This window comes from Scyliorhinus canicula, chromosome 17, assembly GCF_902713615.1.
Source record: "Scyliorhinus canicula chromosome 17, sScyCan1.1, whole genome shotgun sequence".
In the NCBI taxonomy this organism is placed as follows: domain Eukaryota; kingdom Metazoa; phylum Chordata; class Chondrichthyes; order Carcharhiniformes; family Scyliorhinidae; genus Scyliorhinus; species Scyliorhinus canicula.
The window spans coordinates 79,910,860-79,938,706 of NC_052162.1; the positions used below are offsets into that span (position 1 = coordinate 79,910,860).

The 27,847-nt window shown below is 45.3% G+C and overlaps 1 protein-coding gene and 1 long non-coding RNA gene across 9 annotated transcripts in view; one reads left to right on the forward strand and one right to left on the reverse strand.

The window, feature by feature from the left end:
* Positions 1-27,847, reverse strand: part of elf1 (E74-like ETS transcription factor 1) — a 307,622-nt gene that overhangs the window by 35,649 nt on the left and 244,126 nt on the right. For all 8 annotated transcript variants that reach the window (XM_038776293.1, XM_038776290.1, XM_038776292.1 and 5 more), the window contains 2 exons: positions 22,189-22,540; positions 11,413-11,578 (listed from right to left, as the gene is read on the reverse strand). In XM_038776293.1, coding sequence (XP_038632221.1) covers positions 11,413-11,578; positions 22,189-22,260 — 238 coding nt within the window. In that variant the 5' untranslated portion in view covers positions 22,261-22,540. The remainder of the gene's footprint in view (positions 1-11,412; positions 11,579-22,188; positions 22,541-27,847) is intronic.
* The window catches only part of LOC119952490, a 49,653-nt gene continuing 37,343 nt past the window's right edge, over positions 15,538-27,847 (forward strand). Inside the window, exon 1 of the long non-coding RNA XR_005457874.1 lies at positions 15,538-15,559. This is a non-coding gene — a long non-coding RNA (uncharacterized LOC119952490). The remainder of the gene's footprint in view (positions 15,560-27,847) is intronic.

Below are 27,847 nucleotides of genomic sequence, written 5' to 3' on the forward strand. Positions count from 1 at the left end.
TATAAAGATCAACTTGGTTTCCTAATACAAGTTTCCCTCCACAGTGCCGAAGATAAAGCAATAAGGGGGGATTTATTTTTATTTACTTTTATGATTATGTGGCATATCAGCCATATGGCCAGCTTCTTTTGGTTCAAAACCAAAACCTTTGGTGATAACCATTTACCGAAAGGCGAAACCCAGAGAAGCCACACTTTGGGATTTGATTTTGACAATTTTTTTTTTTAATGCATTGCTATTGCATTGTTATTGGATCGGGGGAACACCTGCACTATACAGGCTGCAGTGGTTCAGGAAACTGGTCCACATCCACCTTCACAAAGGCAACTGGGGATCAGCAACTAATGTTGGTTTTGCCAATAAATTCCTGAGAACGATAGAACAAAAATTCCCACCAAACCAAAGTGATGGATGGAAAGCCAGCTTCGCAATCTCGTTAAATGATAACCATAGGTTTTGCAATGAGCTGTGCAAATCAACTCACATCCCGAATGTTCCCCCTCCCCCAACCGCTCGATAGTGAAACAGCACTTCCGCCTTCTCCAGAGTGAGCTTTTCAAAATGCCCTCCCTATTAACAAAGCAGCAAAGATGCGAGCTTCAAACAGAACAGAAAACAAAAACATTCCATGAATTCTGACATGAGCAATAATCACGCTCTCTCAATTTTCAGCAGGGGAGCCCATTTTCTTAAACAGCACCTCACCATGACAGGTCAAGCTAGGTAACAATCCCTGTAACTCTTGAAAAGGTTTCCCAGATAAAACTTAAACATGGCCGACTCAAGTTTCACTGATGAGTCATCTATGATGATTGAATCTTAAACATGGCCGACTCAAGTCTCACTGGAGCAAACCGGTTTTTAAGTGATCAACTAGCTGATCAAATTAATGCACTTACGTGAAAACTAAAGGTTGCAGCCTTAAGGCAGTCCAGTTTGCCGAGAAAGACTTCTTAAGCACAAACACTTGGCCGATACTATACCATCTTTCAGCTGAGACACCACACTCATGCCTGTCGATCCAATCAGTAAAAGCTCCCTGTTTGAAGAAGGGCCAGGGAAGTTCTCCCTCGTGTCCTGGTCAATAATTATCCCTCAACCTATATCACTAAAAATCAGATTACCTGATTATTTATCTCAGTGGTATTCATGGGATCTTTGTGTGTGGAAATTGGTTGCTGTTTTTATTACACTATAACAGCAAATCTGCACCAAATATATTTTGTGAGGCACTTTGGGACATTCTGAGGTTGCGATTGGCACTATATAAAGACAAGTCCTTTCTTTCCTCCTCTTCAACATATGTTCAATTATTTTGATAGGTTTAACCTTTAAACTGTATGAAGGTATAATTCTGTACTCGACCGCAGGATGCAACAAGTCACGGTGGGGGAAAAAACACCTTAAAGTCTAACTCAGCATTTCAAAAGGATTAAAATTCATACAAACCAGTGTAAATCTAATAAAAGACAACATACAGCTTCATAAAAGCTGACATGCTGTGAAGAAAAGCTGACAACTTAAAAAACAACCTTGGGCACATAGGCCTTTACAACAAGACAACAAGGTGTTAGATGGAAGGTTCCATGGGACACAAATCTGTCATAACTTAAGCTGTGGTACAGCCGCTTTCACAGTAGAATAAAAAAATCTCAAGTACACAGGGCTTTGCAGCAAGTGAGGAATTTATGAACTTCTAAAGGAGATATGGGTGTTGAAGGCATACAATTTATTATCTGTGGGATCTGGGGCTCATTCATTCCTGTCCCCTGCCTGACAATTTCATTGTTCTTTCTCCCCCTCACATTTTATTCGGTGCACATTTTAAGCTTATTTTATTCTATCTTCAATCCAAAAATAATATCTCTCGGAAGAGGGATAACCATGTCTTGAAGATGAAAATAAAAGTAGCTGAAAGGGCTTCTTTAGACCTTCACATCAGTTACTTCCTGCAGAACCATCTCCTCTCTCGGTGTTGGTACTTGGGTGTAGCACAGTTGCTTCACAGCTCAAGGGTCCCAGGTTCGATTCCCGACTTGGGTCACTGTCTGTGTGGAGTCTGCACGTTCTCCCAGTGTCTGCATGGGTTTCCTCCCACAGTCCAAAGATGTGCAGGTTAGGTGGATTGGCAATGCTAAATTGCCCTTAGTGTCCAAATGGTTAAGTTGGGTTACGGGGATAGGGTGGAGGTATAGACTGGGTGTGTCCTCGATCTGTCGAACAAAATGGAATTTGGTGAAGTGATCAGTTACCGAGATGTATCTTCGCCGTCGCGATGGAACAAATCAATGGCTATTTTTGACCATGGGACAGAAGGAATTTCATGTGTTAGCAATGGTCCTCCGTCATGCTGTGGTTGGTGCATCTGACAGGTATGGAATGTTTGTGTCAACCTGTCAATGTCCTGGTTAATACCTGGCCAACAAACTGATTATCTGGCAAGTCAACTTGTTCATTCTGCACCCATGTGTCCAATATGTGGGTGATTTAACATGGTTTGTTTGACATGTTGCCCGAGGTCTGAAGACTCGCTTACCTTTGAATATAATGCTTCGGTCATCGCTGTCATGCCAAAATGATCGGATACCTTTGTGAACATCCTTGATGCGATCGTGTCAGCCCGTAACAATAACTTGCTTCTCCTGCTGTAGGGTGACATGTTGCTCCATTTTGCCCAAAATGAACCAAGTCGACGTGGAGATGGGTCTTCCACCTCGTATTTGATATTATCTATGCGGAGGTCTAGAGGCACAACTTTATGGTTGGCTGAGTTGGAAAACCGACTCAGGGTCTCAGAGGTGACCTGTGAGTCCCTTATGGGGTCAATTCATCCTTCGGTGTTTTCCTGTTCAAGGATAGTGGCCTCTGCAACGTCTTGGATAGTAGCCATGTGTATGTCGCTGCATGCTAACAGACCAATGATTGCTGGGACACTGGTGCCCATAATATGCAAAATTTCCAGTGTCCACCTGAATCTTCTGAATTGACATTGTCTGGTGATGGTGTCAGACCCGTTGTAGACAGTAAGCTTTGCAGGTGTTGACTGGACTCTGCCATGCCATTTTCATGCATATGTGGTGTTGAGAACGTGCAACGTTAAGATGTTGGCACTTGCATTGGTATCAATTTTTGCATGGTATACTGTCCATAATGGTTTGGATACTTAACTCAGTCCACATGAGTGAGGTTGACGATATGTATAGTTTAGCTTGGATCTTTACACTGCTGCATTGGTGGTGACCACTTTATTGATATGTTGATGTTTTGCTGAACAAGCCCTGGAACTGTCATTTGCGTTGGATTTCTGTGGAATCCTTCTTTGCGACGAGTTTTGTACTTTGTGTATTTCAGGTGTGTCGCATTTGTGACACATTTTTTCCCATTGCCATTTGAAGGAGCATAGTTTACATATGTCAAAATATGCTGAACATGACTGGGTAAGTGACTAAGATCTCACCGCATACAGGTTTTGGGTGTCTACCGTGCGCGGCACTGGTAAACTTGTGATTAAGGGCTTGAAGATGCTGTTCACCAACCACTAATGATTCAAACCTACTTTTGTCCAGTAGTGCAAATATTGGCTTTTTCCTCTTGGTACCTGCTGATCTACAAAATGCGAGTGCATCTGGGGCGGGATTCTCTGACGCCCCGCCGGGTCGGAGAATCGCCGGGGGGGGCGGCGTGAACCCCGCCGGCCGCCGAATTCTCTGGTACCGGAGATTCGGCAGGGGCAGGAATCGTGCCGCGCCGGTCGGCGGCCGCTCATAGCGGCCCCCCTGGTGATTCTCCTACCCGGCGGGGGGGGGGGTCAGAGAATCCCGCTGGTTCTATGCCGGTCCCGCAGGCGTGAATTGGATTAGGTCGCTTACCAGCGGGACCTGGCAGCGCGGGCGGGCTCCGGGTTCCTGGGGGGGGGGGGGGGGGGGGGGGGGGGCGTGGGACGATCTAGCCCCAGGGGGTGCCCCCGCGGTGGCCTGGCCCGCGATCGAGGCCCACCGATTGGCGGGCGGGCCTATGCCGTGGGGGCACTCTTTTCCTACGCGCCGGCCATGTAAGCCTCCGCCATGGCCGACGCGTAGATGAACGCCCCCTGCGGATGCGCGGGGATGACGTCAGCAGCCGCTGCCATGCCGGCCGGTGGAGTCCCTTCGGCCCTGGCTCGCGTGGCGCCAAAGGCCTTCCATGCAGCACGGTAGCATTGTGGATAGCACAATCGCTTCACAGCTCCAGGGTCCCAGGTTCGATTCCGGCTTGGGTCACTGTCTGTGCGGAGTCTGCACATCCTCCCCGTGTGTGCGTGGGTTTCCTCCGGGTGCTCCACAGTCCAAAGATGTGCAAGTTAGGTGGATTGGCCACGATAAATTGCCCTTAGTGTCCAAAAATTGCCGTTAGTGGTGGGTGGGGTTACTGGGTTGTGGGGATAGGGTGGAGGTGTTGACCTTGGTAGGGTGCTCTTTCCAAGAGCCGGTGCAGACTTGATGGGCCGAATGGCCTCCTTCTGCACTGTAAATTCTAAAAAAAAAAAAAAATTCTACTCCGGCCGGCGGGGCACAAACCATTCCGCAGCCAGCCTAGCCCCTGAAGGTTCGGAGGAATCCGCAACTTTGGGGTGACCCAAAGCCAGAGTGGTTCACGCCACTCCGTCCCGCCGGGGCCCTCCCGCCACTCCACTCCGGGTACAGGAGAATCCCGCCCCTTGTGTTTAAAGAGTTGAAATTCTGCAGGAAGCATTGCTTGCCAGTTCATAGTCAAACCTGTGTTTGCCACCTTGGCTCTTTACAGTAGCACTTACCTAAAAGACCTGATGGATGTTGAAGAGATGACAAACTACATCAATCTTTTCAGAGTAACTTCATTTGAAGCCTACTTGTGACAATAAGCGATTTTCATTTCATTTCATTTCTCTCCTCAAGGTCACCGGCATGGAAGTAGCATTCAGCTACTTTGTACTGGTAGATAAACTAATCAATGCTTTCACTTGGCTGTTGTCAGTGCAACAAGAACTCAAGCCTGTGAATTCTAAAGTTGACTCGGAACTTTAGCTGAGCTTCCACGAGCTTGAAGATTTTGCTATGGTCCTTTTGGTCTTCATCAGTCAGACCTGATGAGTTTACAAGCATTATCGCCTTGTTGACAAGAGAAATTAGTAATTTGGCAGCTTTTCTCCAAAATGTGAGCAGATCTGGTGTCTAAAGAGCTGAAATTCTACAGGAAGATCTCCTGCTTGCCAGTTCACTGTCAAATCTCTATTTGCTACTCTGATGTTTCCTGGTTAATGGCTTCACTAGATGCTACACAAATGGAGTTGCTAAGTGTGGTGTCTCTTTGGATGAGAAGCTGCACTTACTGCCTTTTTAGTATCTCTGTGCTTTTGGAGTACAAATGCTGCAAGAGTATATCACTCTTGACTCATAACACTGTGCTGTCAAGGGAAATGCACTTTAGATGCTTGGCTTCTTTGAGTCTTGCTTGAAATAAGGAGAAAGAATTTTAAGTTTGAGATCTTTAGATTGCAAAGATGCTACCCTGCATGCCAGTTCTGTTGCAATGCTGAAGCTGTGCCTTTATTCTGGTGGGTCATAGGAACTTGCCTCTCCTAGGACTCTCAAGCCTGGGGTACGTTTCATTTTTAAACAAACTCAACGCTCTCACCTTCTTGCGACATTTAGATAAAAAGACGTCTGCTGCTGCTCAAATTACTGAGCTTGAAGTTAGGGCTTCACTTACTGCTGAACCCGAATGTCTGTTGGAACTGGTCACTGTGACAAATTTTGGATTCAAAGTTCTTGCGGTTGAAGAACTGGACTTTTTTTTTTGTTTTTAAACTGAAGCACCTGGACGGAGGTGCCTTGTGAGTGACTTCCTTCAAAGTGCTGCACTGACAGACTGCCCTTCCCTCGAGGAGTCTGCACTGGAGCTGGATAAGCGATGTCACTGCAATCGATGTTGCTGCCGTAGTAGTCTTCTGCATTGTGTTCTGGTCTCTTCAGGAATTGCTCCACTGCTGTGAAATCTTTAGAAGCAACCACCGTTGCCGATCATTTTGTGGTCTCTTACAGTCTGCCGGCACCATATATGTTGAGAGTCTCGATGTAGACCTCAAAGGATGTGTCGATATGCTGAGCAAGACATTTAGATGGACGAGGGTTCAGGTTGAACACAATTGCATGAAATGTATGACTAGCAACAACTATATACTGTTCTGCACAGGCCCTGGTATAGCCTGGATCCTTACAGTTACATAAGCTCATGATTTGACTATCTGCCTGGCTCAGAAGGCATATATGAAGTCTTACTGATATAACGTCACAGGCAGCAGTGAACATCTGCAGTAGGGATCATAGGTATTAGTGAACATTTAACTTGGGAGGCTGTACCTTTCATCCTCCAGCCTTGCACACGGTGCTGCCATAGTGATGTCGCTATGCAGTTTCTTAAAAGGTACCTGTCATATGCCACAGTAAGAAGTCTTACAACACCAGGTTAAAGTCCAACATGTTTGTTTCAAACACTAGCTTTCGGAGTACTGCTCCTTCCTCACCTGGTGTTGTAAGACTTCTCGCTGTGCTCGCCTCAGTCCAATGCCGGCATCTCCACATCATACTATACCACAACAGATTCCGTGGAACCTCTTTCTGTTTATCTGCTATATCTTTGGCAGAAGAGTTGTGAAAGATGTGTAGGTTAGGTGGATTGGCCACACTAAATTGCCCCTTAATTGTAAAAAAATTATTGGGTATTCTAAGAAAATATAAAGTCTTAAAAAAAAGTCTAGGGCAGCACGGTGGCGCAGTGGTTAGCATTGCTGCCTCACAGCGCCGCGATCCCAGGTTCAATCCCGGATCTGGGTCACTGTCTGTGTGGAGTTTGCACATTCTCGTGTTCGCATGGGTTTCGCCCCCCACAATCCAAGGATGTGCAGGATAGGTGGAATGACCATGCTAAATTGCCCCTTTATTGGAAAAAAAAATGAATTGGGCACTCTAAATTTACAACAAGAAAGAAAAAAAGTCGAACGATTTTTTAAAATAAATTTAGAGTACCCAATTAATTTTTTTTCCAATTAAGGTGCAATTTAGCGTGGTCAATCCAGCTATCCTGGGACCGCGGTGCTGTGAGATGGCAGTGCTAACCACTGCGATGCCCAAAAAAGTCTAATGATGACCATGAAACCATTGTCGATTATTGTAAAAATCCATCTGGTTCACTAATGTCCTTTAGAGAAGGAAAACTGCCGTCCTTACCTGGTCTGGCCTACATGTGACTCCAGACCCACAAAATGTGGTCAACTCTTAACTGCTCCCTCAAGGGCAATTAGGGATAGGGAATAAATGCTGGTCCAGCCTGCGACGCCCATGTCCCATGAACGAATAAAAAAACAATGAAGACCGAGATACTCCCCTCAACCACCACCAAATTCTGATTAGACTTTCAAAAGAGCAATTAACGAGAAACCGCTTCCAATGGCTAAAGGGTTGATAACCAGAGGACCTAGATTTATGTACTTGGCAAATAAACCGCGGGAGACATGAGGGAAAGCTTCTTTGTGCAAAGAGTTGTTAGGATTTGGGATCCATTATGTATTAGGATGGTGGAAATAGATTCAATAGTGCCTTTCAAATTGGAATTGGATTTTAAAGAGTCGCGGGAGAAAGAATTGCAGATATATGGGAAAAGAGCCAAGGAATGAGTCTAACTGAATTGCTCTCTGACTAAGTCAGTATAGACTCGATGGGCTGTATAATAGCTTTCTTCTATGCTGTACTATTCTATCATTCTAATGATACAAACTTGCATGTGCAGTGAACAAATAAGTTCTGTCCTCAACGTACAGCTATCCAATTCAACACATTCAAAAGTTGAGCTTTGACAGGGCTATGAAAATTACTCCATGCTAAATTGGTGGAACATTATACACATGCTGCATCTATTTGCTTTTTTAGAAATAAATTTAGAGTACCCAATTTTTTTTTCCAAATTAAGGGGCAATTTAACGTGGCCAATTAATCTACCCTACACATCTTTTGGGTTGTGACGGGTGAAACCCACGCAGACACAGGGAGAATGTACAAACTCCACATGGACAATGACCCAGAGCCGGTATCGAACCTGGGATCTCGGCGCCGTGAGGCAGCAATGCTAACCACTGCGCCACCGTGCTGCCCTGCATCTATTTGCTTTGTGACCTATTGTTTCTCAGTTCTTTTATGAACTCCGGTTGCTTCCTGGACTTGACTTATTGTTGAGACAACTCTTAAACCAAAATTATAATTTAATTATGAAATAAAATAAACTCATATGTGAATTTTAAATCAAGCCTTTCTGTGCATACGAGCAGTCATTTCAATGACACAGCCAAAGTAAATAATTTGGGATAAGGAAAAACTTTATATTAATCTGCGATTTACGTAAAGTCCCATCTGGGCACAACACCCTTGAAAACAGCTTCCTAGGATTTTTCCACCACTGAATGTGGATAGCTGAATTCATCAATTACTTGTCAAATTGAAATAACACAAAAAAAAATGTCCTGAAAGCAACATTGCAAACAAAAAGGCTGTATATTCCCTGATACCAGCCAAATAAATAATTCTCAGTACTTCAATTCACATGGTACATCACAAATTCTAAATTAGTGGTACAGTGTGTAATCGGGAACTAAGCACACTGCTGGAATATAAAACGCTGTATATTTCTGAAAGTACGCTGCCCTAGTAGAAACACATCTCTCAACAATGATCAACAAGGGGCAACACGGTGGTGCAGCGGTTAGCATTGCTGCCTCACGGCGCCGAGGCCCCAAGTTTGACCCCGGCTCTGGGTCACTGTCTGTGTGGAGTTTGCACATTCTCCCCGTGTCTGCGTGGGTTTCGCCCCACAGCCCAAACTGGGGGGGGGGGGGGGGGGGGGGTAGAAAATAAAGATAAGCCAGCCAACCCTTGAAGCACCTCCTGGGTGGCCACAGAAGCAGTCGAATGCCAAAGCGTAATGGTTAGAATGTCCTCATTATGTATGCTTGGCTGAGAGCATGTTTTGATAAGCATAGCGAATTGCTGGTTTCGCTTGATTGACACCTTTAAGTGGTTAAAAGAAGTTATTTTTTTCTGTGATTGTTTTTTTGCTAATTTCTCAATATTTATTTGGAGAAGATCAAGAAGCGTTCAAAGTCTCTGTCATTGACACTTTAATACTCTGTTTAATTTAACAGCAGTCCCTCCCCCCTTCAAGAACATACCTGAATGGGTGTTGCTTTCCTCTCACAATTGTTTCATTCTTTCATTGTTATTATATGGCTCATTGGTTATGTACATAAGTGCATACTGGGTGAATGGACATAGAATGCACATGGGTGGCATGGTGCCTCACAGCGGCAGGGACCCAGGTTCAATTCCCTTGGGTCACTGACTGTGTAGTTCTACATTTTCCCGTGTCTGCATGCGGTTTCCTCCGGGTGCTCCGGTTTCCTCCCACAGTCCAAAGATGTACAGGTTAGGTGGATTGGCCATGCTAAGTTGCCGCTTAGAGTCCAGAGTTGTATGGGTTAGGTTATGGGGTTACGGGGTAGGACAGGGCGGACGAGTTAGTGGGCATGGGTGGGATGCTTGGTTGGTGGGTCAGTGCAGACTGGATGGGCCGAATGGCCTCCTTCTGCACTGTAGTGATTCTATGAGTTGGCATTCAGCTGGTATGGGGAATTTGAGGGGCCACAAGGAGTGGCTGGTGGCATGTCTTGCCATGGATGGTATAAGAGGCAGTAGAAATTCAATCAAGGGCATTGTTAAGATCTTTCAAACATGCCTTTCAAAAGTTTCTTGAATCCAAACCATGGATCACGATGCTTTTGAGAAGCCCTGAATCATGAAAGATGGCCCAACTCCACAAAAATTGAGGGGGGCTAGGAGATGCCTTCTCCTACAATGGATACGGCCAGGTCAGGAGTGCAGGTACTGAGCCTATACCCTTATCCCGCACCGATTAAAATGGAGGCAGGAATCCCAGGATTGGGTCCCACCTGCCATTTTTAAATGGCTCTGGGCTCTATGAAAATCCAGCCCCAAGTGTTAACACACATTGCATGAGAGGAACTTCCTCATATCACTCCTAAATTTACTTAGCACGTGCTGTACCCTTAACCCATGTACCCATCATATATTCATGTAGCTTTATCCAAGGTTCAAAGGTCAAATGATTTGGGGCTTTCCTTGTATATAGCTTATTGCAAGTGCCTTGCTATTCAGGCAATTTGTCTATGATTGGAAGTGGATAGTAAACTGTGGCAGGAAAGTCGAATGCAGCAGTGTGACGTTCCAGGTTACAGGTCTGCATTTTCCCTCCTTTAGACCTCAACCATGTACTTTTTGACCTTTACAAATCTACTTGATTAAAGCTACAGTTGCATGGGGCTGCATGAAAGCAAAATTTCATGCAACGAATTGAATTAAAGCAAAATAACTTGAGCTAGTCTTCCCAAATGAGTCAGTGCGTTTAATATGTTTCAAGCAATGCCTTTGTTGTCAAATTCAATGAAAAGGACTAACAGTCAGTTGTTTGAATGATATAATTAGCTGGCTGACAAATATGGCTAGTTTAAGTGGTCGCGATTGTACTGCAATTTGCTGACTCCAAGTGACGATTTTGAACATTCCGATGGAGTGATTGAAGTTGGTGGTGCTGGGCAGAGGGGTGGTTGGCTGCTGGGGAGTGAGGTTCAGGACAATCAGTAGGGCACAGAAATAGTTTCAAATAATTGTAACTCCGTACAATGAGTAATTTGTCGTTTACACACCTCACCCAGAAGCCACATGGAGGGGTTTAGCGTCTAGTTGAAAAATGAAAATGAAATGAAAATCGCTTATTGTCACGAGTAGGCTTCAATGAAGTTACTGTGAAAAGCCCCTAGTCGCCACAAAAAGGGGGGGGGGGAAGAAGAAGGTAATCAGATTTCAAGTGATGGGGAGGGCATGGGGTGGGGAGGGGGGGTGGTGCAATGATGACAATGTAGTGTAAGTTTGTATTATGAGTATGTGATGGCGTTCATCTTTTTAAAAAATTGTTATAAATGTAGAGTACCCAATTATTAATTTTTCCAATTAACGGAAATTATTTAGCGTGGCCAATCCACCCACCCTGCACACCTTTGGGTTGTGGGAGTGAGACCCACGCAGACATGGGGAGAAAGTACAAACTGCCCACGGACAGTGACCCAGGGGCCAGGATCAAACCCGGGCCCTCAGCGCCATGAGGCAGCAGTGCTAACCACTGCGCCACCATTCCGCCCTGTGATGATGTCCATTGGGAGAGTGGGCCTCGAAGTCCCAGACTGAGTGCTATCATGGAGTTGAGGCTGACACATAACAAAAGAGAAAGAGGCAGGAATTAAAACCTGCCAAAGTATCCCAACCAGATGCCTACCTGAAAGACCAATGTTATCCTCTATTATTTGTTCTTCAACAACATCCAAAGATGTATCGTCCATCATCCTGGTGGAAACCTCATCGCAATCCAGGCTAGAATAGAACAAGTCTGTGTTTGGCACTTGTTCTACGATCACAGCAGGAAACGACAGAGAGTCTTCAAGCTAGGGTTACAAAAAAGAGACATTCAACAGGATTAAAGGAAAAAACATGGAACAAGAAACAGCAAATTCAGATTTTGAAATTGCTGAATAAAATTTTTAACATAATTCAACAGGTGTCCAACCTGAAATGTTAGTTTGAATTCCACTCCACCCTTTACCAAACAGCTTTGTTGAAAGAAAACATCCATTGCTATTAAAAGTGATTACTTAATAGTGAGGTGCAGCATCAAAATATGCCACTCAGCATTGATGAAAAGATGTATTCTTTATCTAAAGAGTGATGAAGGGCAGCTATAGAATTAACTGCAGTGTACCAAGTTCCCCCAACGTGTCGCTTCTAGAGGGCGTCACCTCACAAGTTTTGGACTCAGCAGCAAAGGGCATCAATTTTTTTTTTTTTTTTTTAAACGTGCAAAAATTTGTTCTCAAAACAAAACCACAGCCACTTTACTCGGAATATCTTAGCTGACTGCCACTCACTGACGAATGCTTCGACTCCAATAGCATTTCCTTTTTGACTGTTCTGGGACATGACATTCATTGTTGACCTTCCAGCTTTGATAAAAGATTGTGAAAGTTTATTTAAAAATTCCAATTAAGGGGCAATTTAGAGTGGCCAATCCACCTACCCTGCACATCTTTGGGTTGTGGGGGTGAGACCCATGCAGACATGGGGAGAATGTGAGCTTGTGAAAGTTACATGTTACGGAATGTCGATGATATAAAAGTCTGGTGTATCAAAGGCTGGTACACCAAGGAAGAAATGCATGCATTCATGTAGTATCTTTCATAACCTCGGAATATTCCAAAGTACAGCCATTGGGAATTTTCTTTTTGGAAGCGAAGTCACTGTTGTCACAAACATGGCAGCCAATTTGCACATATCGAGGTCCCACAAATAACAAAGTAATTAATAACAGATAGGCGTGGGCATCAACCCACGGCAAGTCTTGCAATAAGCAGGGATCTGTTTCCTCACGTCCCTTTCTCAATCATCGCCCTTGATGAGAAGAACAGAAGGTGATGTTAATGAAATACACAAGGTTCTGAGGGAACATGACAGGATAGCTGCTGAGAGGATGTTTCCCCTCGTGGGGGAATCCAGAACTAAGGAGCACAGTTTCAAAGTAAGGGGTCAGTCGTTTGAGATGGAGATGAAGAAGAATTTCTTCTTTCGCAGGGTCGTTAAATCTGTGGAATTCACTACTCCAGAGAGCAGTGGAGGCTGGAGTCATTGAATGTATTCAAATTTGACAGAATGTTGATCTACAAGGAAAGTCAAAACAACAATGTCATCCTTTTTGGCTCAAATATATCTCTTCTTCCTCTAATTCACCAGGCTGCTCCTTCTAAGCTGTTTAACAACTCCTGCCATTGAAATTACGACTCAACATAAGAACTCTTGACAATAACGCATGCTTTCATTGGAAAACTGTGACACTCTTCAATCATTTAAATTTCAAGCTCCATGTTACTGGATTCATCTCACCTCATCATCTCTTTTTATAAAGAGAAAACCCTCTCCTGCACAGTGGGGTTTCCTTGATTGCTCAATAATAATTTTAATATATGAGGCTCCTCAGGAGCGAGTCAGATGTAGAGCAAAAGATAAAGCCCACAAGAACTTTAACCAGCTAATATATACTCCTTAAAAATACTGACTATTTCTACCTTCTGAAAGTAGAATCTTAAAACATTTCCGTATGCTATCAATAAGTGGGAAAGAAAACAAGAAACCATTCGGTAGCGTGAACATGGCACAGCTAAGGTGCTGTGCGGGGGGGGGGGGGTTTAATGTGCTGTGCTGGGACGGCACAGTGGCAAAGTGGTTAGCACTGCTGCCTCATAGGCTGAGGACCCAGGTGGAGTTTGCACATTCTCCCCATGTCTGCGTGAGTCTCAACCCCACAACACAAAAGGATGTGCAGGGTAGGTGGATTGGCCATGCTAAATTGCCCGTTAATTAACAAAAAAAAGAATTGGGTATTCTAAATTTATTTAATGAACTAAATGGAGAGACTTAGGGAACGGGACTGTCCACACTGCCGTGCCACATTTCTGCCCTGACCCGCTAGCAGGATTCTGAGTTATGTCGGCCGGTCAATGAAGTTTCCCACTGTGGGACAGCCGCACGCCATCAGGAAACCGCCCATGATGTGGGATGCAAAATGGAAGCCATACAGAAGAGATAAGACTGATTTACTTAAGCAGAAAGAATGAGAAAAACATGAGAAAGAGAGACACAAGAATGAAGTTGACAGAAATCCTTATAGAGAGACTGAGAGGCAAATAAAAAAACAAACTGAAATAGTGGGAAACAAGGGCAGCATGGTGGCAATGTTGCTTCACGGCTCGGGTCACTGCCCGTGTGGTGTCTGCACATTCTCCCAGTGTCTGCGTGGGTTTCCTCCGGGTGCTCCAGTTTCCTCCCACAAGTCCCGAAAGACGTGAATGTTTGGTGAATTGGACATTCTGAATTCTCCCACTATGGACCCAAACAGGCGCCAGTGTGTCGTGATTAGGGAGTTTTCACAGTAACTTCATCGCAGTGTTAATGTAAGCCTACTTGTGACACAATTATTATTAAAAGTTCGAGCAAAAACAAAAAGAAGTTAAGGTGTTGTGCAGGGGCCTGAGAGGTGGGAGGAAGGGATGGTCTCATTGGTGCCAGGCAGTAATTTAAAAATTCCTGTCACACACACATTGACTGTCTGGAAAGTATAGGCAGTAAAAAGAAAACTATTTGGATGACATTGAGGCTTTTCCAATGAGACAATTTTAAATCCAGACTGACTGTAGGTTGACAGTACTTCTGATGCCTGTGGGGGTGCAATGTGAAATAGGTTTCTCGGTACCCAAAGCACAAAGCTGCATTTAATTTGGCATTAAATTGGCAATTTCATTCTGAACGGCTACTGGATGGCTGATGTGGGCAGTGAAAATGCTCAGGCTGTTGCTCTTTTGTGGCCAGGACAGAGTGGAGGAAGCTGTTCAAAACCATTTAACCCCATCCTACGCTGAACCTGAAGTGCTCGCCCAGGTTCTCAGTGACATGGAAAAAGTGTTCCATTTTCCAGTTCCACACTTCATGACAAAAAGATGATTTTTAAAAAGTTAAAACGTAGGAATTTCAATGACCTTGTTCCTGTGAAACAAAATTGGCACGGGAATACTTAAAGGGTTAAAAAAAAATCCTGTCACAATGAAGAATTTGGTTCCTAGGTTTTAATAGAAACTGCATTTTTTTAAAAATCAAATACTGACGACATGCTGTCAAGTAGTAGGTTATATGGATTTTTGTTTTGTAAACTGCTGCCATTCTAGTTACATTTATGTTTACGGCTCCTTTACTCTCAATCAGGACAAAACAAACACTAGATCCCCATGTTTACCCTCATTATCCCAGGGGTACAATGGTAAATCACCTACCCAAATTAGAGAATCACAAATGGAAAGGTGCCGTTAGTATATACTTGTTCTTGGGGGGGGGAGAAGAAGAGTGCCAGAAGGGGGCAGTAGACATCTGTCAAACTCAGGCTCAGTTTGAGTACAACTTTCAATCAACTTTATTAACATATGGACTGCTGTTCTTCACTATTCTGCTGCTCGCTCACCTTAGAACAGTACAGCACAGAACAGGCCCTTCGGCCCTCAATGTTGTGCCGAGCCATGATCACCCTACTCAAACCCACGTATCCACCCTATACCCATAACCCAACAGCCCCCCCTTAACCTTACTTTTTTTTAGGACACTACGGGCAATTTAGCATGGCCAATCCACCTAACCCGCACATCTTTGGACTGTGGGAGGAAACCGGAGCACCCGGAGGAAACCCACGCACACAGGGGGAGGACGTGCAGACTCCACACAGACAGTGACCCAGCCGGGAATCGAACCTGGGACCATGGAGCTGTGAAGCATTTATGCTAACCACCATGCTACCCTGCTGCCCCCAGATACCTTCAGATGGGGGTTACCAGGTACTGTAATTTAGCCTTTGCAAATTCATTGGAAGCAATTTACAAGTTTACCCGGATTCATTTTACCCAAAGCAAAACACAAGTAGGGGTAGCACGGTGGTGCAGTGGTTAGTTAGCACTGCTGCCTCAAGGCGCCGAGGACCGGGGTTCGATTCTTGCCCCGGGTCACTCTCCGTGTGGACTTTGCACATTCTCCCTGTGTCTGCTTGGGTCTCACTCCCACAAGCCATGGTAGGTGGATTGGCCAAGCTAAATTGCCCCTTAATTAGAAAAAAAAATTGGTACTCCAAAAATTTTTTTTTAGAAACACAAGTAAAACCTAGTTAGAACTCGAATACCATAGAGATGTTTTAGTGCAAGTTTTCACGCTTTCACATTTAGTATTTCAGAGCAGCCTCCCCTTAAGTGGTTGTAGCCAGCAGAGTGAGTGGGTGTTGTAGGTCAAACCATGACGACTTATCTTTAGAAGCTATCCCATCAATTTGCGAATATGTGTTGAGCTGTAGCAACTCTGTATTCTAGTGCTACAGTGCCCCAGTCTGGCCCATTCACAGTAAAAGTTTGCTCCTTTATTTATCAATTCATTTCCCCAATTGAAGGCAAAATTACAAGTAATAATTTAACTGTCACCTTAGTTTTGCCAGCAAGAGGATCAGAGTACATAATAAATTATCTTGCAAGTGCTGAAGACCAACCAGTCATATTCCTTTATGAACCAGGATTTCTATTCGTTAGGTACATGAAAGTATGGATACTAGACCAGGAGGCCCAAATCAAGCCTGCGCCAACAGCCTGTCTCTGAATTAAAGCAATGATTGATAGCAAGGAGACTATGGGCCTGTTCCACTAGATCTCGCTTTCATTTTTTACACACCAATTTTAGTTATTTTCTCAATTCATCAATTCTCTTCTCCCCAATAATATACAATTTCCATTTGTTTGTCCAACAGACTAGCAAACCAACTAACAGCCAATACATTAGTATTGCTCACAAAAATAAAGACATGCTGGGCAGGATTTTCCGGCCTTTCCTGCTGCTGGGATCTTCTGGTCCTGCCAAAGGCGACGCCCCATGGCAGGTTTCCCGGCAGCGGGACGGGCGAGCCAGGCAAAACCCCTGAGACACTGGCAGAACCGGAAGATGTCGCCAGCGGCCAATAATAGATAATGTGCCGATGGGTAGACTTCTTTGTCCTGAATGGTGGCTGAGCTTTCCACAGTGCCGTTGCAGCTGACCTCACCCAAATGAGGATGAGTTTTCTATCACACTCCTGCCTTGTGTGCGGATGAGGGGCTTTGGGGAATCAGGAGGCAAGATGAACTAAACTGGGTTCATCGTTATTTCTATTCGCTATCCGGGTAACACCCTCCTCCTGTCTGGTGAACAACACAACTTTGGTTACTTCTCAAAATAATAATAATTATAATAAATTGCTTATTGTCACAAGTCGGCTTCAATTAAGTTATTGTGAAAAGCCCCCAGTCGCCACACTCCGGCACCTGCTCGGTGAGGCCAGTACAGGAATTGAACCCGCGCTGCTGGCCTTGTTCTGCATTACAAGCCAGCTGTTTAGCCCACTGTGCTAAACTAGCCTCAACATCTGACAATCTCTGCTGCACAATGTCCCCTAATATTTAAGCATATCGGGACATTTCTAGTGCGTCAGGTGATACATGAATGCAATTTGTTGTAGTTGTGAACAAAGAGGAAGTGAATAATGACTCTGGTCTAAATTGTATAAAATACAGTTCAAATTCTCAACTTAGATGCCAAAGTTACAGTCAGCCACAAAGGTGGGATTGTGCAACGTATTTCCAGTGAAGGGCGGGACCAGTACACAGATGCATTCACCCCACATTAAAATCCCAGCTAAAGCTAACTGAAATTGTTGACAGGTGGGCTGAGGGTAGTTTATGGAAAATACCCACGCTCAATTTGCTCATTTACTTGTTTTTCTGTGCAGAACACCCACATGTTGTAAAAACCTTCTATTGAACTTAACTCAACCATTCTGCAGACCATAACGCCTCTATGAACTTCCCCAAATTGGTTCCCTTTCAGAACAAATACAGCAGGTAATCAAGCAGAGCAGGAAAATAAAACCAGAGGAAAATTGGAAAGGGAATAAGAGAGGGAAAGCTAATGTATGAGAACAGATCAGCGAATGACATAAAAGAAAGTCAATGCTACTACAGAGGGCAAGGCAGGCAGGGGCTTTGGGTCTTCCGAACCTATGTATTATTACTAGACGGCAAATGTGGAGAAGATACAAAGCTGGGTCAGAGTGGTTGACTCCCAGTGGGTCAGAATGGAGGAGAGTTTGTGTAGGGGTCGAGGTTGAAGGCGCTAGCAACAGCGCAGCTCCCGATGGCCCCGGGGAAATACTCAGGGGATCCGGTAACAATAGCTTCATTGAGAATTTGGAAGCAGTTTTGCCAACACTTTGGGTTGGGGGCAGGGCCAAGGGAAATGCCGATTCGAGGGAACCACAGTTTTGAACCAGGGAAGTGGGATGGAAATTTTTGGAGATGGGAGAAGGGGATTAAGACACTAAATGATTTGTTTCTTGGGGGTCAGTTTGCAGGATTGAAGGGGCTTGGAGCGAAGTAAGGGCTGGAGCAGGGGGAAATGTTTAGATACATGCAGGTTCGAGATTTTGCCAGGAAGGAGATACAGAACTTCCCGGTGGAGCCGGCCTTCACATTGCTGGAGGAGGGGTGCTGTAAGGGAACTGGAGAAGGGGATAGTGTCGGTGGTTTACACGGCTATTTTAGAAGAGGAGAAGGCACCGCTGGAAGGGATCAAGGCAAAGTGGGAGGAAGAGTTGGGAGAGGGTATGGAGGAGGGGTTCTGGTGTGAGATGCTCCGGGGAGTGAACATCTTGTCCATGAGGGGGCTGATACAGCTGAAAGTGGTATATAGAGCACCTCACAAGGGCGAGGATGAGATGGCTCTTTGAGGCGGTAGAAGATGTGTGTGAACATTGTGGGGGAGGGCGAATCACGTTCACATGTTTTGGTCCTGTCCAAACCTGGAGGATTACCGGAAGGACGTTTTTAGGGTAATCTCTAAAGTGGTGCATGTGAACCTGGTCCCACGCGTTCGGGAGGCCATACTCGGGGTGTCAGACCAACTGACATTGGAAACGGGTGCAGAGGCAGATGTTGTAGCCTTCGCCTCATTGAACACCCTAAGGAGGATCCTGTTGGAATGGAGAGCAACCTCTCCAGCCTGTGCCCTGGCGTGGTGGGGGGAAACCTGCTAGAATTCGTAACTCTGGAAAAGGTTAAATTTGCACTGAGGGGAAGGATGCAGGGGTTCTACAATTCATGGGCGTTATACATTGTGCACTTTCAAGAATTGGATAACATCGAACATTTGGGGGGAGGGGGTTGTTGGGAAGGTTGGGGAGAGGTGAACTGTGTGTGTTAATCGTGACTACGGGCGATTTCTTTTTTGTTATTTGTTTATATTAACATGCGGGCTGTTGTTTGGGGGTTTGGTGGGAGGATAGGATTGTTGTTGTTAGAAGCCTGGAGACCCTGCTCCCAGGATCAACCCGGCTCTGAACGCCTCGCGACATCTACTGAGATCTCGTGAGACGTTGCGATGTAAATCCTGTCCATTGTGGGCAGGATCACTTTTTAGCAAATCTGCGTATTAAAGTGAGACAGCTAGTCTCACTCTAATATTCAGTTTCTCGAGGCACCCGAGGCGTTGGGATCTATCCCCTTCGCCTCGGAGACTTCGGGTGAGCTCCGTTCAGTACTGGTCTCCACAAACGGGGACCAGATATAACAGCACTCGTGGGAGTCTCCTTGGAGATCGGAGGCCCCCACATGCATGCATCTTGGGCAGGGTGGCACCCTGGCACTGCTGCTGTCACCCAGACACCCTGGCAGTGCCAATGGGCCCAAGTGGCACTGCCAGCTGTCAGAGGCACTACCAGGGTGCCAGGTTGGCATTGGGTGGGGGGGGGGGGGGGGGGGGGGGGGGGGGCATGCGACTAAACACACTTGCTGTGGGACTGTTTCCATTTAGTTGAATTGCACCCCTTAGCCTTCAGTGCAATATTGCGAGAGTACTTTATTATCAAAGAATGCGATGTTAAAAATGGGGTCTATCCACTCACATAAGCCAATGTTGTCCAATACTTTAATCAGTAGCTACTTGTGGCTAATTGGGAATTGAGATTTGGTCAATGCATATCTGATCAGCAAATAAGTAACAGGTACGGTCTTTAGACATGTGAACTGGAAGCTTTTCATGTGTTTATTGGTAAAATGTTAAGATTCAAAACCTGAGGCTACAAGTGTTTCTGATTGTTGAGTTTTTTTACTCCCTTGATTACTGAATAGCAGTGTATGTTTGTTAAGTAAACATACACACAAATTACATTTACCTGGATTTGAGAGCATTAGGCATTTGTGACTAAAATTAGTCTGTGTGACTCAAATAGTGTTGTCATAGGAACACCTGTGGTAGTCAATGGTTCTTATTGGACAACACAGTTAAAATGGATCCCACGGTGCTATTTCAGGAGGAGCAAGGTGTTCTGTTGAACATCCATCCTTGACGAAGGCCACCAGAGACCGATCAACCAGTCTTTTGTCTTACTTACTTTTTTTCCCCTCATGCTATAATCTATTTATACGTTCGATCCCCGCCCTGGGTCACTGCCTGTGTGGAGTTTGCATGTTCTCCCCGTGTCTAGTGGATTTCACCCCCACAACCCAAAAATGTGCAGGTTAGGTGGATTGGCAACGTTAAATTGCCCCTTAATTGTAAAAAAATAATTGTACTCTAAATATTAAAAATATATATAATCTATTTACAGATAAGACTGTTTAATATAAATATTGTAGCCAAAAGGTGAGAAAGACATTTTGCTCATTGGAGCATCAACTGAAGATTTGCATCTAAACATTTAATGTTGCTAGCCTGGCATTAAAGAGCTGTACTGTGACGCGATTGGAGAAGGCAGCAGCAGCAGGAACAAAGATCATCTTGTCACCTTGAGAAGGATACCGAGCCCAGTTGATGGTGTCAGGCACAATACTCAGTGGAAAGGAAGTAAAGAAAGCATTAAGAACTCGCACCATAATTCCAACTATGAAACGGAATGAAAGCCCAAATCCAATGAAAGGTGGAAGACTAGGGATGGAGGTTTGCAAAACTTTTATCATTAAGGTAAGCTAAATCCCATCAGCAATGTGAAAGATTAAAATCCTCAGTCAGTCCACCCCTCCAGCATCATTTATCCAATCAGCTTGGTATCGACAGGTGCTAGGCAGCCAGCTAAAGTCTCCAGGTCTATGTAAGTGGTATTTACCGTGACCCTATAGCATCCTTCCTTCAGGTCTATGATGATAGAAACTCACTTTTATTAACCAACTGCCTCAGGGCTCGATCGCTTAGCCTAATCCATCTGCATGACATTCACTGAGGTGCCTAGAGACTTCAATTCAGGCAGGTGCACAGACCTGAAGCGAGAAGCATACATCACTAGGGATTTTGATTAGATGTCACGCCCATGGGCTTTGGAGAGTGAACATGTATTTTGTTGATGCAAACATCTATTTAGGTTGGAAACAGTGTAGTGCGCCATGCCAGTGGATTGACATTGCTGAAGGACACCAGGGAGACTAAAATACTGAAACGGTGATATTTAAATGTTCACTACACACACTTGTGCCATTGCTTCTCCACGTAGTGAATTTACAACCACACTCGGACCATTAAGGATTGAGAGACAGCGTACATAGAGAGACAAGTATCTCCACAGAGAGGGAAGGAAAAAGCAATCTCCGGCAAGCACTGTACCACCAGATCCTACTGAACTCTTTAGAACCAGAGTGGGATTGTACTGCAATAAAACTATCACCATTTAAAATGGAACTAGCTATCGAGGGATAAAAGTCTATCTAACTGTATCGCCATGGTAATAGTTTTCGCTTTTCCAGGCTCAGTTACTCACTCTGCAACCCTCCCCTGACAAGGTTTATTGCTCATTTGTAAACAGCTTCGATAAAATTGCAGTAAGGTCAACAGTGAATATTGAAAGTAGGTTTTAATCAGCCTTCTAGTTCGGTGGTTTTTCATCAGTTTTGTAATAATAAAGAATGATTTCCACACCAGAATGTCCACTTTTAAAAAGTGACCTGAGGAGGGCAAGTGAACATGGAAACTTCGTTACAATCTGTGAATAATTTTGAAATTACAGGGTCTTTTATGTTGAAATTAGCATATTGTCAATTCTTGATAGGAAGCCAGGGTCTGATGAAAGAAAATTGAAGTAAGTTGGTTAAAATCACGTGACATTGCCATGAACACAATTGCTCAAGGATCAGTAATGGACAGAAGCAATATAATAAATATAACTTCAACACTTACTTCTGTAGTGTAGACTCAGTCCAAAGCTCTCAGCAGCATCTGCAATATTCTACTCTGAAACCTGTTCTCACCTAAACCTTTTTTTTTATATAAGTCTTAGACCATTAACTATATTGTAACATAATCCATTGCAATTAACTCACCTAATAAATGAGTAATCTGGCCAAAATGGCCCTTCTGCAATAAGCCTTACAGTCTAGTGCATTAAGGTGTACATTAAGCATGCAAGACATACCTGGTGTCCATCATCCATTCCGTTGCTAGCAAATTCAAACACCAGCTCAGACTGTTGGACTGCAGCAGCCATGATTCTCAGATCAAGGGCTCCGCACCTGTCCAGAATCAGGATAAAAGTGACTTTCTGCAAGCCTGTGGGAGTGAAGGCCGCTTTGAGCTTCAGGAGGTAGTCAGTGCAGTGAAGTAAATCAATCTCCTTAGGCTTAATGCGAGGAAGAGTGTGCCAAAGACTTTGAATCAGAGCTGCATGTACATCACCCGGGCTAGTGGAACTGAGAGAGTCTTCAGTCCTGGAGTCAGGATTACAATCTCACAGTGAAGGGAAGTTCTTGAAACATTATGAAGTAGATCTGAAAGAATAAAGCAGAAAGAATGTATTAATTAAGGAGTAGCCACATCACTGCTCAAAGTAAAGAATTGGAAGCCGGTTAATATTTATCCCAAACATTTGGGTCAGTGGTCCTGGTATCTATAGGCCAGCAAGCCGAGTGACTGACATGAGACAGGGCATATTAGGTAAATCTGCTCCCAGTGGCTTTCCTAACATCAGATAGGGACACAAATAACCAATTCAAGGGGAGGTGGTGGCATCGTGGTAATTATAACTGAACTAGTCATCCAGACACCCAAGTAACCCAATGGTCCTAATTATTGACATCATGGGGCAGCACATGACACAGTGGTTAGCACTGGGACTAAGGCACTGAGGACCCTGGTTCGAATCCCGGCCCCTGGTCACTGTCCATGCGGTGTTTGCACATTCTCCCTGTGTTTGCATGCATTTCACCCCACAACCAAAGATGTGCAGGTTAGGTGATTTGGCCATGCTAAATTGTCCCTTAATTAGAAAAAAAAATAATTGGGTACTCTAAATTTGTAAAAAGAAAAAAAAAAATCACATCATTCACTACCTCAGAAAGTAGTTGAGGCCAAAATGTTGTATGTTTTCAAGAAGCAGTTGGCTATAGCACTTGTGGTTCAAAGGGGATCAACGGATATGGTGGGAAGGCAGGATCAGGCTATTGAGTTGGATGATCAGCAATGATTATAACGAATGATGGGGTAGGCACGAAGGACCAAATAGCCTTCTCCTACTCCTATTTTCTATGTTTCTATGAATTTAAATCCCACCATGACAACTGGTGGAATTTAAATTCAGCTAATAAAATCTGGAATTGAAAGCTAGTCTCAGTAATGGTGACCATGGAACAATCATAGATTGTCATAGAAATTCATCTAGTTCACTAATGTCCTTTAGGGAAGGAAATCTGGCCTACATGTGAGTCAAGACTCATAGCAATGTGATTGACTCCTAATTGCCCTCTGAAAGAGCCTAGCAAGCAATGCAAAGGCAATTAGGGATGAGTAACAAATGTTGGCCTAACAGCCAAACCCGCATCCCATGATATAATTTTTTTTTAAAAAGTGAATCAATGTGTTCATATTTTTGCTACTCAGTTTTTTGCATCCTGAAACCAGACAGAACACTGGGCATTGAGCTAGAAACCGGAAATGACAACGGCAAACCCAGGCCTATATACTCAACAAAGTCCTCCTTACTAACATGTGGGGACTTGTGCCAAAATTGTGAGAGCTGTCTCACAGACTAGTCAAGCAACATCCTGATGTAGTCATACTCACAGAATCATACCTTACAGATAATGTCCCAGACACCACGGGCGCAATTCTCCGACCCCCACACCGGGTGGGAGAATCGCGGGAGTGCCGGCCGATTCCCGCCATGCCGCCCTAGCACCCGCATGCGATTCTCCCACCCCCCCCAAAACGGTGTGCCGCGTTTCATGACAAGCCGCTCGGAGAATCAGCGCTCGCCGTTTCTAACGGGCGAGCGGCAATTCTCCGGCCTGGATGGGCCGAGCGGCCTACCCAATCAGACGGGTTCACGCCGGTGCCAACCACACCTGGTCACTTCCGGCGTGAACAGCGCGCGAACGCTGCATGTGTGGCCTGTTTGGGGGGGGGGGGGGAAGAATCGAGCACCAGGGGGGTACTCACTAGGGGTCTGGCCCGCAATCGGTGCCCACCAATCGGCGGGCCGGCGTCTCTAAAGGACGCACTCTTTTCCTCCGCCACCCCACAAGATGCAAGATCAATCCTCCATGTCTTGCAGGGTGCATGCGCGGGTGACGTCATTTACCCGCCGCCGGCCGTGTAATTTATGCGGCGCCGCTTTGACGCGGCACCGCTCCTCGCCCCCTGGGGGGGGAATAGGGGACGAGGAGCGGCCTCCGCGCTGGAGTGAAACACTCCGGTTTTCACTCCGGCATCGGCACTTCGTCTCCCGATGGGAGAATTTCGCCCCACCATTACCATTCCTGACTATTACTATTCCTGGGTATGTCCTGCCTCATTGGAAAGACAGACTCAGCAGAGGTGGTGGCACAGGAGTATATAGTCGGGAAGGAGTTGTTCTTGGAGTGCTGAATATCGACTCTAGACCCCTTGAAGTCTCATGGCACCAGGTCACACACGGGCAAAGTGACTTCCTAAAGATTACCATGTTCTGTCGGCGTCGTTTCCCCCCACCCACCCACCTCAGCTGAAGAATTAGTATTTTCCCATATCGAACACTATTTGAAAGAAAAAAAGCCTCCGGATCCTAGAATCTAAAACGAAAGAAAAAATGCTGGAAAAATCTCACCAAGTCTGGCAGCATCTGGAGGGAGACAAAAGAGCTAACGTTTCGAGTCGAATGACTCTTTGTCAATGTTTTACTATTTGGAAGAAGGACTCTAAGGGCACAGAAAGTACTCTGGGTGGGGGACTTCAATGCCCATCACCAAGTGTGGCTCGTTAATATCACCACAGATCAAGCTGGATGGGTCCTAAAGGACAAAGTAGCTAGTCTGGGACTCAGCAAGTGGTGAGGGAACCAACAAGAGGGAACAATATACTTGACCTCATTCTTACCAATCTGCCTGCCATAGATGCATGTGTCCATTACAGTAATGGCTGGAGTAACTACCGCACAGTCCTTGTACAGACAAAGTCCTATCTTCACATTGAGGATGCCCTCAATCATGTTGTGCAGCACTACAATTGTGCCAAATGGGATAGAGTTTGTGTATCTATCAGCTCAAAACTGACATCCATGAGGTGCTGTGAGCCATCAGCAGCAGCCAATAACTTCTCCTAACCTTTTTGGTCACTGAGGGCAATTTAGCATAGCCAATCTGCACGGCTTTGGACTGTGGGAGGAAACCGGAGCACCCGGAGGAAACCAGATCAACCCCGGTTCAATCAAGAGTACAAAAAAGCATACAAGGAGCAACACCAGGCATACCGAAAAATAAAGTGTCAACCTGGTGAAGCTACAAAACAGGATTACTTGTGCGCCGAACAACATAAGCAGCACATAATAGACCGCACTAAGTGATCACACAACCAACAGATCTGCAGTCCAGCCATATCCAGTTATGAATGGTGGTGGACAATAAAACAACTCACTGGAAGAGAAGGCTTCACTAATATACCCATCCTCAATGATGGAAGAGCCCAGTACATCAAAGCAAAGGAAAAGGCTGAAACATTCGCACTAATCTTCCGTGAGAAATGCCAAATGGATGATCCATCTTGGCTCCTCTGGAGGTCCCCAGCATCAAAGATGTCAGTCTTCAGCCAATTTGATTCACTCCATATGATATCACTGCAGGAGTCCCTTAGGGTAGTGTCCTAGGCCCAACAACCTTCAGCTGCTTTCAATGACCTCCCTTCCATCATTTTAAAAAATAAATTAGGAGTACCCAATTCATTTTTTCCAATTCAGGGGCAATTTAGCATGTCCAATCCACCTACCTTGCACATCTTTGGGTTTTGGGAGCGAAACTACGCAAGCACGGAGAGAATGTGCAAACTCCGCACGGACAGTGACCCAGAGCCGGGACCGAACCTGTGACTTCGGTGCCGTGAGACTGTAGTGCTAACCACTGCACCATCGTGCTGTCCCTCGCTTCCATCATAAGGTCAGAAGTGGGGATGTTTGCAGATGACTGCGCAATGTTCAGCATCATTCATAACTCCTCAGATAATGAAGCAGTCTATGTCCAAATGCAGCAAGATCTGGACAATATCCAGGCTTGGACTGACAAGTGGCAAGTTACATTTACGCCACACAAATGCCAGGCAATGACCATCATTACAGAAGAGGCAGTAGCCATCGCCCCTTGACATTCAATGGCATTACCATTGCCGATTCCTTCACAATCAACTTCCTGGGGTTACCATTGATCAGAAACTGAACTGGACTAGCCATATTAATACTGTGGCTACAAGGGCAAGTCAAAGGCTAGGAATCCGATGGCGAGTGCAGCTCCAAAAACATTCAAGAAGCTTGACACTACCCAGGACAAAGCAACCCATTTAATTGCTACCCCTTCCACAAACATTCACTCCCTCCACCACCGGCAAACAGTGGTAGCGTGTGTACTATCTACAAGCTGCACTGCAGGAACTCACCAAAGTCCAAACTCGCGGCCACTATCATCTAGAAGGACAAGTGCGTCAGGTACATGGGAACACCACTATCTTGAGGTTCCCCTCCAAGTCACTCACCATCCTGATTGGGAAATATATTGTCATTGCTTCACTGTCTCTGGGTCAAAATCCTGAAACTAACCCCCTCTCCTAACAGCGCTATGGGTGTACCTACACCACAGGGAGCTGCAGCAGTTCAAGTATGCAGCTCACCACCACCTTCTCAAGGGCAACTAGGGATGGACACAAAAGGCTGGTCTTGCAAGAGATGCCCACATCCCATAAATGAAGAAATAATAATAAAACATTTTGTTTTGGCTTAATACTTGACCACCAATCTGATTATTTACAAAGGACGTTTAATTTAAGTTAGCCCATTGGCATGGTGTATTGGTTAATTGCAGCACTGTGCCAGGGAGAGGAAGGGTGTGGACTTGCATCAATGATTCCACACGTGGGGAGATGCCAACTATGTCGAACAGATGAAGGAGAGGTGCCAAGCCCTGGCCTAACACTTTTTCAGGTGAAGTCAGGAGGAAAAGCTTTGCGCACAACACTGATATTCTGATGCATCTTCTCAAAGGACAAAGTACCAGACTTTACCAGATGCCTGGCAACTGAATGATCTTCCTATCTTAACTGGGAAATGGTGTTATTGAGGGAGCTGGAAGCGAAGTATGGGCTGGAGCAGGGAGAAGTGTTTAGGTGTATGCAGGTTCGGGACTTTGCCAGGAAGGAGCTACAGAGTTTCCCGGAGGAACTGGCCCCCACGTTATTGGAGAAGGTGCTGGCAGCAAGTGGAGTGGAGAAGAGTACAGTGTCAGCGGTATACGGAGCTATGTTGGAAAAGGATAAGGCACCACTGGAAGGGATCAAAGCGAAGTGGGAGGAAGAATTGGGAGAGGTTATAGAGGAGGGGGTTTGGTGTGAGGTGCTCCAGAGAGTGAATGCCTCTACCTCGTGTGCGAGTTTGGGGCTGATACAGCTGAAGGTGGTGTACAGGGCACACCTCACGAAGGCAAGGATGAGCCGATTCTTTGAAGGGGTAGAAGATGTGTGTGAACGGTGCGGGGGAGGGGGGGGGGGGGGGGGGGGGATTAGCCCCCGCTAATCACGTTCATATGTTTTGGTCCTGTCCAAAGCTTGGGGAGTACTGGACGGAG